This window comes from Procambarus clarkii, chromosome 21, assembly GCF_040958095.1.
Source record: "Procambarus clarkii isolate CNS0578487 chromosome 21, FALCON_Pclarkii_2.0, whole genome shotgun sequence".
Classification (NCBI taxonomy): Eukaryota; Metazoa; Arthropoda; class Malacostraca; order Decapoda; family Cambaridae; genus Procambarus; species Procambarus clarkii.
In genome coordinates, this window is record NC_091170.1 from 22400792 (window position 1) to 22414179 (window position 13388).

Below are 13388 nucleotides of genomic sequence, written 5' to 3' on the forward strand. Positions count from 1 at the left end.
TCACCCAAACCGGTAACTTCCAAACGTGCAGTAGGCTGGGGGACATGTATGTTCTGCAAAAAGAAACATTCAACATACCATTGTGCTAATTATCCAACCAGAGACACTCGTATTGAGCGACTCCAGGAATTAGGGAGATGTTCGAGGTGTCTCAAGTCACACAACATAGACTATTGTGATACCCAATTCAACACCTGTAACAGGTGTAGAAGAGGTAGACACCATGCAGCACTGTGCAAATATACGAAATTAACGTATTCAAGACCCAAGGTGGAAGATAGCATTCCCACCACAGTACAGTACTGCAAGGTGCAACAAACAAAGAGTGTCCAATCGGCAAAGTCTAAAGGTAATACGACTTTGCCTACTGCCCAAATTACCATCCTGAATAAGAGGGCCAAGGTCCATACCCGTGGGTTGTTTGACCAAGGATCCCAGAGAACATATGTCACTAAAAAGCTGGCAGATGAACTACAATTAAGGCCTGTAGCCCAGATGTCATTCAACATCTCAGGGTTTGTAACAGATGCAGGACCTCAAGTCTACCAGGTGGTACAGCCATCAGTACGTTTAGGCAGGTACGTCTGTAGAGTACAAGCCATTGTGGTGGACAAAATACCAGTAGACCTACAAGTTCAAGGTCTGAGAGCAACAGCCAAATTCCTGAGAAATAGAGGAATAAAATTGGCAGATAATATTAAGTCTGATCACCTCACTGACTTCGGTCTCCTTGTTGGGACAGACTATTGTCATCGATTCATCGGTAGCCCTACTAAATATCAGGGTATAACCATGTTAAACTCTGCAGGAGGTAAATTACTCTCAGGCCCAGTATCAAGCCTGAGGAGACCTATGCCTGCAGATAAACAATACCAGTAGAAATCTAAATTTGTCAGCTGATTATATTTCTCCAGTAGCATTATACTAAGGAGATTACAGCTGACTATAGTAACAGAGGTTGATGTTAGTATCATCATTTAAAGCTGAAGATGAGTTCATGAGGCCTCAGTGGCAAATCAGTGAACAGTAGCCTAAAACAGCTACAAGTCACTGCGACCAATGTCACTGAACCCACTGCAGTCTCAGAACCATACTTTACTTTAATGATGAGCTATTCAATCTTCTGAATCAATTAACTAAATTTAACCCCAATAAATCTGATGACTGATTTGATACATTTATTATTTAATCAAGATGTATTCCATGGGCCTCAGTGTTTATATATCAGTGACCAGTTACCTGAACAAACTTCAAGTTATATCTATGTCACTGATCTCACTGCAGTCCCTGAATCATACTTGACTGTAGTACTTGATCACATTCAGTCTCCTGGGTTAAATAATATGTAATAAGGCTTGAATATTAGCCTTTCAAGAGTTGACAGGGAAATGAAATCGCATTAGACTTCTAACCCCTGCAACTCTAGTACGGGACATCCGTCCTGTACGAACAGACACACAAATGTGTGATTACTAACTACTAACATCAAATTAATCTAATAATTCGAAGGAGTATCGGTGTTCGTCTGTTCTAATTAGGACTTCGACCCGTGAGCAGCCCCCTGGGGAATTATGTTGGAAAATCCGACACCATTTAATAATCATACAGATAATAGCTGTATTACCAACAAGTTACCCATAGAAAACGTAACTTGTAGTGGAATTACCGTCTATAGAAAACGGGATATCATCACCACATACTATTATAATTCACCACCTATTATGGTGGGAATTATTCTTAAATACATTAGTCTTTGGACTTTACCATCATAAAAACATCTTATATAAATTAACTTAATTATCAATATTAAAGTAGAGTAAATGTGACCCTTCTATCACTTTCTGACATGTGGACAATGTAAGCCAGGCATCAGAGTGAGGAAGGAAGCAGCCATTGTTGTGTCACCTCCGAGACGTGTGGAGCAAATTTGGCTCCTATCATATCTGGACAATGTCGGCCAGGCGTCAATAGTATGGAGTGTTAGATGCAGCCATTGTTGAGACTAGACCAGAGGCTCACACGGGAGCAAATTCGGCTCCTGTTAAATTTACTTGGACGTAGTGTTATGGAAACTAAAAGTGTACCATTATCAACACGCTGTCTACAAATTCAAGTTAAGTGTTCTTTCCGAAACCCATTATCTATCATTAGTGGCCATTAATGTCATTGGGTAGGGTTAGCCGGTTAGAACGCGAAATCGCCTCAAACTAAAGGTAATTAAGCCAGGTCTTTATTGTTCCATGTACTGTATAGTGTTTTCTCTGATATAGCTTGTCATATATAGGATTCTGGCTTCACAGCTAGCGCACTTTTGACAGGTCAAGACGAGGAAGATTTTGTGCACCAGTTACTGGGTGATGGAAGCTACCTCAAAGAGGATAATTTGGTGTCTACACCCTAGTTATACCTGGTGGACTAACCTGCTGTACTATAAGATAAGGAACCTCTTCAATGTTAATAGTATGTAGTCTCTTACTGTAGTTTGATTGGCTGCATATATATAAACTAATAAACCCCCCTAATGTGTAGAGGATCGATTTGTGAGATTATGAGATTATTGCAGAAATACAGTCCACTTAACATTATACAAATTGCTATCGAAGTATATAAATTAAATAAATATAAATCTCACAGGTCGGTTCCCACATCTGTCTTGTGTTGATGAATTTAATACCCTATTAAAACCACCTCACCCCATCCACCTCACTCAAATGTAGATATAAACAAATCGGAGATGTGTAAGTTCTATTCAGTTGTGTATGTGTAAACTAAAGTCTTTGAAAATGTAATAAGTTTTACGAAACGCGCTCAAGTGTCGCGTCAGACTAGAAATAAAAATGAATTTTGGAAAATTGATTTTTGAATTACCACCAACAGTGAAAAGAAATGTACGAAAGATTGAGAAAATTCGTGTTAGAATTATTAATCTTACTTTTTCGGTCATATTTAATAATATATATATATATATATATATATATATATATATATATATATATATATATATATATATATATATATATATATATATATATGAATGAAAACTCACTAATGAATGAAACTAATGAATGAAAATTTTCATTCGCATATAGTCCTGGGGACCATTCAGGCTTGTTCGCATATATATATATATATATATATATATATATATATATATATATATATATATATATATATATATATATATATATATATACATATATATATATATATATATATATATATATATATATACATATATATATATATATATATATATGTCGTACCTAATAGCCAGAACGCACTTCTCAGCCTACTATTCAAGGCCCGATTTGCCTAATAAGCCAAGTTTTCATGAATTAATGTTTTTTCGTCTACCTAACCTACCTAACCTAACCTAACCTAGCTTTTTTTGGCTACCTAACCTAACCTTACCTATAAATATAGGTTAGGTTAGGTTAGGTAGGGTTGGTTAGGTTCGGTCATATATCTACGTTAATTTTAACTCCAATAAATAAAAATTTACCTCATACATAGAGAAAAGGGTTGCTTTATCATTTCATAAGAAAAAAATTATAGTAAATATATTAATTCAGGAAAACTTGGCTTATTAGGCAAATCGGGCCTTGAATAGTAGGCTGAGAAGTGAGTTCTGGCTACTAGGTACGACATATATATATATATATATATATATATATATGTTAAAATGAAAATGTTCGTATGCACAATCGCTAATCTCCGAAAGTTCTTCACCAATTGCTTTGAAATTTTGACACAACGTTGCATTCGAATAGGCGCGCCTTTTTATATACCTGCTATATAGAAGCCACCCCCTGTGACAGGTAAAAATATGCGTTTTTGAAAAACAGTGCCATCTGTTGCACATAATAGCAACATTCACGCTATACTAAATATGTCACGAATTCCAATTTCAATGTTTCCGATTGCATTGTTAAATTTTATTTTCATAGATTTTGATTTATTTTATTTTTTATTGAATTATTTTGTGTGACATTGTGTTGGAATTGAGCTGTGTTGTTTACCATACAGTTCATTTTGTAAAAATAAGTATAGATGCCACACCTGTGACAGGTAAAACTAATCTTTTCTTGAAAAACAGCGCCATCTGTTGCATCTAAGAGCAAATCACATGGTATAATAAATACGTTACAATTCCATTTCAATGTTTCTGATTGCAATGATAAATTGAATTTTCATAGATTTTGATTTATTTTCATTTTGATTTAATTATTTTGAGTGAATTGCGTTGGAATTGAGCTGTGTTGTTTACCATGGCATTCATTTCGTGAGTATAGTTTATTTTTTTATTGTTTCATATTTTCATTTCATTTTATCTGTTTTTCTTATTTTTCAGTGATGGGAACATCAGATCACTTGATGTTCCCAATTTTCTGACAGGAACATCAGATCATTTGGAAAGGCATCGGACGAGGGAGTGGGGAATGGTGGGGATGACGAGGGGGCCGGGTGAGGGGGGGATGGTGGGGATGACGAGGGGCCGGGTGAGGGGGGGATGGTGGGGATGACGAGGGGACGGGTGAGGGGGGAATGGTGGGGATGACGAGGGGACGGGTGAGGGGGGAATGGTGGGGATGACGAGGGGCCGGGTGAGGGGGGAATGGTGGGGATGACGAGGGGACGGGTGAGGGGGGAATGGTGGGGATGACGAGGGGACGGGTGAGGGGGGAATGGTGGGGATGACGAGGGGACGGGTGAGGGGGGAATGGTGGGGAGGACTGGGGGACAGGGAAGGTTGCTGTGGCTCAGCGACGCGTGGCCGGGTACAACTATTATATATATGTCTGTTTCTCAACCTCGGGTGAGATATATTGATTTGTTTCTCCTTCTTGAATGAGATATATTGGTCTGTTTCTCCTCCTTCGGTGTGATATATTTGACTGTTTATAAACCTTCGATGAAATATATTGGGCTGTTTCTTGACTTAAGGTGAGATATATTGGTTTGTTTCTCAACCTTTGGGGAAATATATTGATCTGTTTCTCCACCATAGGTAAGATATATAGGTCTGTTTCTCAACCTTGGGTGAAATATTGTTCCTCTCAACCCTGATGCCAAGTTAATCAGTTTGACGATTGTCAAATCTTCCAAAACACCAATGGTTCAGGTTGATAATAGTCTTGATTACCTTGCTCGTGAATTAAAGAGTCATGTTTTGTCAAATACGTCACTAACATCAGCCTCCGCGTTCACCCTCCCTGAGAGATGAACTTATATATGTTCAACCTTGGGAGGTTCACTCATGTGTTCAACATCTCCTCCAGCCTACACCGGTAAGTAAGTATTCTTCTCAAGAAGGCACCAAGCAGGGCAGGCTATGTTGCACCATCTCATTGGCTGACCATTAACGAATATCTATCCTCCAGGGGAACATGAGCCATCTATCCTCCAGGTGAACATGACCCATCTATCCTCCAGGAGAACATGACCCATCTATCCTCCAGGTGAACATGACCCATCTATCCTCCAGGTGAACATGACCCATCTATCCTCCAGGTGAACATGACCCATCTATCCTCCAGGTGAACATGACCCATCTATCCTCCAGGTGGACATGACCCATCTATCCTCTAGGTGAACATGAACCATCTATCCTCCAGGTGAACATGACCCATCTATCCTCCAGGTGAACATGACCCATCTATCCTCCAGGTGAACATGAACCATCTATCCTCCAGGTGAACATGACTCATCTATCCTCCAGGTGAACATGAACCATCTATCCTCCAGGTGAGCATGACCCATCTATTCTCCAGGTGAACATGACCCATCTATCCTCCAGGTGAACATGACCCATCTATCCTCCAGGTGAACATGACCCATCTATCCTCCAGGTGAACATGACCCATCTATCCTCCAGGGGAACATGACCCATCTATCCTCCAGGGGAACATGAGCCATCTATCCTCCAGGGGAACATGACCCATCTATCCTCCAGGTGAACATGAACCATCTATCCTCCAGGTGAGCATGACCCATCTATCCTCCAGGTGAACATGACCCATCTATCCTCCAGGTGAACATGACCCATCTATCCTCCAGGGGAACATGACCCATCTATCCTCCAGGGGAACATGAGCCATCTATCCTCCAGGGGAACATGACTCATCTATCCTCCAGGGGAACATGAGCCATCTATCCTCCAGGGGAACATGACCCATCTATCCTCCAGGGGAACATGAGCCATCTATCCTCCAGGGGAACATGAGCCATCTATCCTCCAGGGGAACATGACCCATCTATCCTCCAGGGGAACATGAGCCATCTATCCTCCAGGGGAACATGACCCATCTATCCTCCAGGGGAACATGAACCATCTATCCTCCAGGGGAACATGAGCCATCTATCCTCCAGGGGAACATGACCCATCTATCCTCCAGGTGAACATGACCCATCTATCCTCCAGGTGAACATGACCCATCTATCCTCCAGGTGAACATGACCCATCTATCCTCCAGGTGAACATGAACCATCTATCATCCAGGTGAGCATGACCCATCTATTCTCCAGGTGAACATGACCCATCTATCCTCCAGGTGAACATGACCCATCTATCCTCCAGGTGAACATGACCCATCTATCTTCCAGGTGAACATGAGCCATCTATCCTCCAGGGGAACATGACCCATCTATCCTCCAGGTGAACATGACCCATCTATCCTCCAGGTGAACATGACCCATCTATCCTCCAGGGGAACATGACCCATCTATCCTCCAGGTGAACATGACCCATCTATCCTCCAGGGGAACATGAGCCATCTATCCTCCAGGGGAACATGACCCATCTATCCTCCACGGGAACATGACCCATCTATCCTCCAGGGGAACATGAGCCATCTATCCTCCAGGGGAACATGAGCCATCTATCCTCCAGGGGAACATGACCCATCTATCCTCCAGGTGAACATGACCCATCTATCCTCCAGGTGAACATGACCCATCTATCCTCCAGGGGAACATGACCCATCTATCCTCCAGGTGAACATGACCCATCTATCCTCCAGGTGTACATGACCCATCTATCCTCTAGGGGAACATGACCCATCTATCCTCCAGGTGAACATGACCCATCTATCCTCCAGGTGAACATGACCCATCTATCCTCCAGGGGAACATGACCCATCTATCCTCCAGGTGAACATGACCCATCTATCCTCCAGGTGAACATGACCCATCTATCCTCCAGGGGAACATGACCCATCTATCCTCCAGGTGAACATGACCCATCTATCCTCCAGGTGAACATGACCTCATTCTATTTCTTCAGTCTCTGCAGCTGAGAATTCTATCCACATACCAGAGTCTCTTATATTGCCGTGCAGCTGGAGTAGCCTATGAGTGCCGCTGGTGGAGACTATGAGTGCAGCTGGAGGAGCCAATGAGTGCAGCTGGAGGAGCCAATGAGTGCAGCTGGAGGAGCCAATGAGTGCAGCTGGTGGAGACTATGAGTGCAGCTGGTGGAGACTATGAGTGCAGCTGGAGGAGACTATGAGTGCAGCTGGAGGAGACTATGAGTGCAGCTGGAGAAGCCTATGAGTGCAGCTGGAGAAGTCTATGAGTGCAGCTGGAGAAGCCTATGAGTGCAGCTGGAGAAGCCTATGAGTGCAGCTGGAGAAGTCTATGAGTGCAGCTGGAGAAGCCAATGAGTGCAGCTGGAGAAGCCTATGAATGCAGCTGGAGAAGCCTATGAGTGCAGCTGGAGAAGCCTATGAGTGCAGCTGGAGAAGCCAGAGTGCAGCTGGAGAAGCCAATGAGTGCAGCTGGAGGAGATATGAGTGCAGCTGGAGGAGACTATCAGTGCAGTTGGAGAAGCCTATGAGTGCAGCTGGAGAAGTCTATGAGTGCAGCTGGAGGAGATATGAGTGCAGCTGGAGGAGACTATGAGTGCAGCTGGAGGAGATATGAGTGCAGCTGGAGGAGACTATGAGTTCAGCTGGAGAAGCCTATGAGTGCAGCTGGAGAAGCCTATGAGTGCAGCTGGAGAAGTCTATGAGTGCAGCTGGAGAAGCCTATGAGTGCAGCTGGAGAAGACTATGAGTGCAGCTGGAGAAGCCAATGAGTGCAGCTGGAGAAGCCAATGAGTGCAGCTGGAGAAGCCTATGAGTGCAGCTGGAGAAGCCTATGAGTGCAGCTGGAGAAGCCAATGAATGCAGCTGGAGAAGCCAATGAGTGCAGCTGGAGGAGATATGAGTGCAGCTGGAAGAGACTATGAGTGCAGTTGGAGAAGCCTATGAGTGCAGCTGGAGAAGCCTATGAGTGCAGCTGGAGAAGCCTATGAGTGCAGCTGGAGGAGACTATGAGTGCAGCTGGAGAAGTCTATGAGTGCAGCTGGAGAAGCCTATGAGTGCAGCTGGAGGAGACTATGAGTGCAGCTGGAGAAGTCTATGAGTGCAGCTGGAGAAGCCTATGAGTGCAGCTGGAGAAGCCAATGAGTGCAGCTGGAGAAGCCAATGAGTGCAGCTGGAGAAGCCTATGAGTCCAGCTGGAGAAGCCTATGAGTGCAGCTGGAGAAGTCTATGAGTGCAGCTGGAGAAGCCTATGAGTGCAGCTGGAGGAGACTATGAGTGCAGCTGGAGGAGACTATGAGTGCAGCTGGAGGAGACTATGAGTGCAGCTGGAGGAGATATGAGTGCAGCTGGAGGAGACTATGAGTGCAGTTGGAGAAGCCTATGAGTGCAGCTGGAGAAGTCTATGAGTGCAGCTGGAGAAGCCTATGAGTGCAGCTGGAGGAAACTATGAGTGCAGCTGGAGGAGACTATGAGTGCAGCTGAGGAGATATGAGTGCAGCTGGAGGAGACAGTGAGTGCAGCTGGAGAAGCCTATGAGTGCAGCTGGAGAAGTCTATGAGTGCAGCTGGAGAAGTCTATGAGTGCAACTGGAGAAGCCTATGAGTGCATCTGGAGAAGTTAATGAGTGCAGCTGGAGAAGCCAATGAGTGCAGCTGGAGAAGCCTATGAGTGCAGCTGGAGGAAACTATGAGTGCAGCTGGAGGAGACTATGAGAGCAGCTGGAGGAGACTTTGAGTGCAGCTGGAGGAGATATGAGTGCAGCTGGAGGAGACTATGAGTGCAGCTGGAGGAGACTATGAGTGCAGCTGGAGGAGATATGAGTGCAGCTGGAGGAGACTATGAGTGCAGCTGGAAAAGCCTATGAGTGCAGCTGGAGAAGTCTATGAGTGCAGCTGGAGAAGCCTATGAGTGCAGCTGGAGGAGACTATGAGTGCAGCTGGAGGAGACTATGAGTGCAGCTGGAGGAGACTATGAGTGCAGCTGGAGGAGATATGAGTGCAGCTGGAGGAGACTATGAGTGCAGTTGGAGAAGCCTATGAGTGTAGCTGGAGAAGTCTATGAGTGCAGCTGGAGAAGCCTATGAGTGCAGCTGGAGGAAACTATGAGTGCAGCTGGAGGAGACTATGAGAGCAGCTGGAGGAGACTATGAGTGCAGCTGGAGGAGATATGAGTGCAGCTGGAGGAGACTATGAGTGCAGCTGGAGGAGACTATGAGTGCAGCTGGAGGAGATATGAGTGCAACTGGAGGAGACTATGAGTGCAGCTGGAAAAGCCTATGAGTGCAGCTGGAGAAGTCTATGAGTGCAGCTGGAGAAGCCTATGAGTGCAGCTGGAGGAGACTATGAGTGCAGCTGGAGGAGACTATGAGTGCAGCTGGAGGAGACTATGAGTGCAGCTGGAGGAGATATGAGTGCAGCTGGAGGAGACTATGAGTGCAGTTGGAGAAGCCTATGAGTGCAGCTGGAGAAGTCTATGAGTGCAGCTGGAGAAGCCTATGAGTGCAGCTGGAGGAAACTATGAGTGCTGCTGGAGGAGACTAAGAGTGCAGCTGGAGGAGATATGAGTGCAGCTGGAGGAGACTATGAGTGCAGCTGGAGAAGCCTATGAGTGCAGCTGGAGAAGTCTATGAGTGCAGCTGGAGAAGTCTATGAGTGCAGCTGGAGAAGCCTATGAGTGCAGCTGGAGAAGCCAATGAGTGCAGCTGGAGAAGCCAATGAGTGCAGCTGGAGAAGCCTATGAGTGCAGCTGGAGAAGCCTATGAGTGCAGCTGGAGAAGCCAATGAGTGCAGCTGGAGAAACCAATGAGTGCAGCTGGAGGAGATATGAGTGCAGCTTTAGGAGACTATGAGTGCAGTTGGAGAAGCCTATGAGTGCAGCTGGAGAAGCCTATGAGTGCAGCTGGAGAAATCTATGAGTGCAGCTGGAGAAGTCTATGAGTGCAGCTGGAGAAGTCTATGAGTGCAGGTGGAGAAGCCTATGAGTGCAGCTGGAGGAGACTATGAATGCAGCTGGAGGAGACTATGAGTGCAGCTGGAGAAGACTATGAATGCAGCTGGAGGAGACTATGAGTGCAGCTGGAGGAGACTATTAGTGCAGCTGGAGGAGACTATGAGTGCAGCTGGAGAAGCCTATGAGTGCAGCTGGAGGAGATTATGAGTGCAGCTGGAGGAGACTATGAGTGCAGCTGGAGGAGACTATGAGTGCAGCTGGAGAAGCCTATGAGTGCAGCTGGAGAAGTCTATGAGTGCATCCCCACACACTGTCTCTCATCCCACACACGGTTTCTCATCCCACACACTGTCTCTCATCCCACACACTGTCTCTCATCCCACACACGGTTTCTCATCCCACACACTGTCTCTCATCCCACACACTGTCTCTCATCCCACACACTGTCTCTCATCCCACTCCCTGTCTCTCATCCACCATGTAAACGTGTTCTTACACACTAGAGTAAGGGGCACTGTACCCATGGCATCCATTGGCATAGAAGTATACCAATCATATGGTACAGAGATGGTAGAGATGGAGATGAATGGTAGAACAATGGTATCCTCAGTGGATTTGCAAGGCCACAAGTAAGTAAGAAATTACAAAAAGAAGGCACCAAGCCGGAAAGACTATGTAGCACCAGTAAATGTTCAGGGCAATCATAGGGCGCTAAATATCACTAAGGATGCCAATACGAGAACAGAAACTCATAAGGCGAACGATATCAACAGTATCCGATTCACCAAGAATTCTATCAAGAGACAAGTGACCGCGAGGGACGGTCGGGAAGCAAGACACACGCCTGAATGTTCTGGAAGTCAGGATATTCAACAAGGAAATGCATGACTGTAAGAGGGACAATGCAGTTTGGAGAAAAAGGCGCATGATGGCTTTCCATTAAGTCTCCGTGAGTTAAGCGTGTATGGCCAATAGCCAACCTTGCCAGAGCCGTTTCCCACCGCCGGTTACGGTGGTAGGAGGAAGGCCACGGGGACACATTACTCTTAAGAGCACGCAGTTTGTTACCAAGTACCATGACACTGTAGACCTCGTGAGAGTGTCTCCACAGGCTGTGTGGAGACGGGAAGCCTCTCTTGAGCACTTGACCTGAGTTGACCTGGCTGTTGGTGCGCCTGTGGCTGAGGTGGGAGTCCCCTTGTTTATGTCTAAACTGGTTGTATTCTCACTCTGACGTTCCACTATACTGTTGTTCTGTTGTTCTTCTGTGTATTGCTCTCTTGTTACTTAACTGTGAACAAGAACTTGCCGTCAGCTGTGAACGCAGAGTCATCTTGGAACTTGGAATTATTTGAGAATATAAAATTATCTTTGAACGTGGAGGCCTCTGAGAACTTGGGTTCTTATCGGAACTTCAAGTAATCTGTTATCCTGGGGTCATCTGTGATCGTGGGGTCATCTGTGATCGTGGGGTCATCTGTGATCCTGGGGTCATCTGTGATCCTGGGGTCAACTGTGATCCTGGGGTCAACTGTGATCCTGGGGTCAACTGTGATCCTGGGGTCAACTGTGATCCTGGGGTCAACTGTGATCCTGGGGTCAACTGTGATCCTGGGGTCAACTGTGATCCTGGGGTTAACTGTGATCCTGGGGTCAACTGTGATCCTGGGGTCAACTGTGATCCAGGGGTCAACTGTGATCCTGGGGTCAACTGTGATCCTGGGGTCAACTGTGATCCTGGGGTCAACTGTGATCCATGGGTCAACTGTGATCCTGGGGTCAACTGTGATCCAGGGGTCAACTGTGATCCTGGGGTCAACTGTGATCCTGGGGTCAACTGTGATCCTGGGGTCAACTGTGATCCTGGAGTCAACTGTGATCCTGGGGTCAACTGTGATCCTGGGGTCAACTGTGATCCTGGGGTCAACTGTGATCCTGGGGTCAACTGTGATCCTGGGGTCAACTGTGATCCTGGGGTCAACTGTGATCCTGGGGTCAACTGTGATTCTGGGGTCATCTGTGATCCTGGGGTCATCTGTGGTCCTGGGGTCATCTGTGATCCTGGGGTCATCTTTGGACCTGGGATCAACTGTGATCCTGGGGTCATCTGTGTTCATGGGGTCATATGTGATCGTGGGGTCATATGTGGTCCTGGGGTCAACTGAGATCCTGGGGTCATCTTTGGTCCTGGGGTCAACTGTGATCCTGGGGTCATATGTGGTCCTGGGGTCAACTGAGATCCTGGGGTCATCTTTGGTCCTGGGGTCATCTGTTGTCCTGTTCATCACAACCAGGACATATATATTAAAGAAATATCACCTATGAACGTTTTAACCTCACAAGAGCCACTGTTGTGTGGTGGTGTAGGAGCCACTGTTGTGTGGTGGTGTAGGGGCCACTGTTGTGTAGTGGTGTAGGGGCCTCTGTTATGTGGTGGTGTAGGGGCCACTGTTGTGTGGTGGTGTAGGGGTCACTGTTGTGTGGTGGTGTAGGAGCCACTGTTGTGTGGTGGTGTAGGGGCCACTGTTGTGTAGTGGTGTAGGAGCCACTCTTATGTGGTGGAGTAGGGGCCACTGTTGTGTGGTGGTGTAGGGGCCTCTGTTATGTGGTGGTGTAGGGGCCACTGTTGTGTGGTGGTGTAGGGGCCACTGTTGTGTGGTGGTGTAGGGGCCACTGTTGTGTGGTGGTGTAGGGGCCACTGTTGTGTGGTGGTGTAGGGGCCACTGTTGTGTGGTGGTGTAGGGGCCTCTGTTATGTGGTGGTGTAGGAGCCACTGTTGTGTGGTGGTGTAGGGGCCACTGTTGTGTGGTGGTGTACGGGCCACTGTTGTGTGGTGGTGTAGGGGCCACTGTTGTGTGGTGGTGTAGGGGCCACTGTTGTGTGGTGGTGTAGGGGCTACTGTTGTGTGGTGGTGTAGGGGCCACTGTTGTGTGGTGGTGTAGGAGCCACTGTTGTGTGGTGGTGTAGGGGCCACTGTTGTGTGGTGGTGTAGGGGCTACTGTTGTGTGGTGGTGTAGGGGCCACTGTTGTGTGGTGGTGTAGGGGCCACTGTTGTGTGGTGGTGTAGGGGCCACTGTTGTGTGGTGGTGTAGGGGCCACTGTTGTGTGGTGGTGTAGGAGCCACTGTTATGTGGT

At 46.4% G+C, this 13388-nt stretch overlaps 1 protein-coding gene across 1 annotated transcript; it reads right to left on the reverse strand.

The window, feature by feature from the left end:
- Positions 1-11656: 11656 nt before the first annotated feature.
- On the reverse strand, positions 11657-12538 carry LOC138367136 (uncharacterized). The gene has a single exon (XM_069328540.1). The coding sequence runs from the start codon at positions 12536-12538 to the stop codon at positions 11657-11659; it is 882 nt and encodes a 293-aa protein (XP_069184641.1).
- Between the last annotated feature and the right edge of the window lie 850 nt (positions 12539-13388).

Coding starts and splice junctions, on each gene's coding strand:
- LOC138367136 (XM_069328540.1), bottom strand. CDS start 12,538: ATGAACAGGACAACAGATGACCCCAGGACCAAAGATGACCCCAGGATC.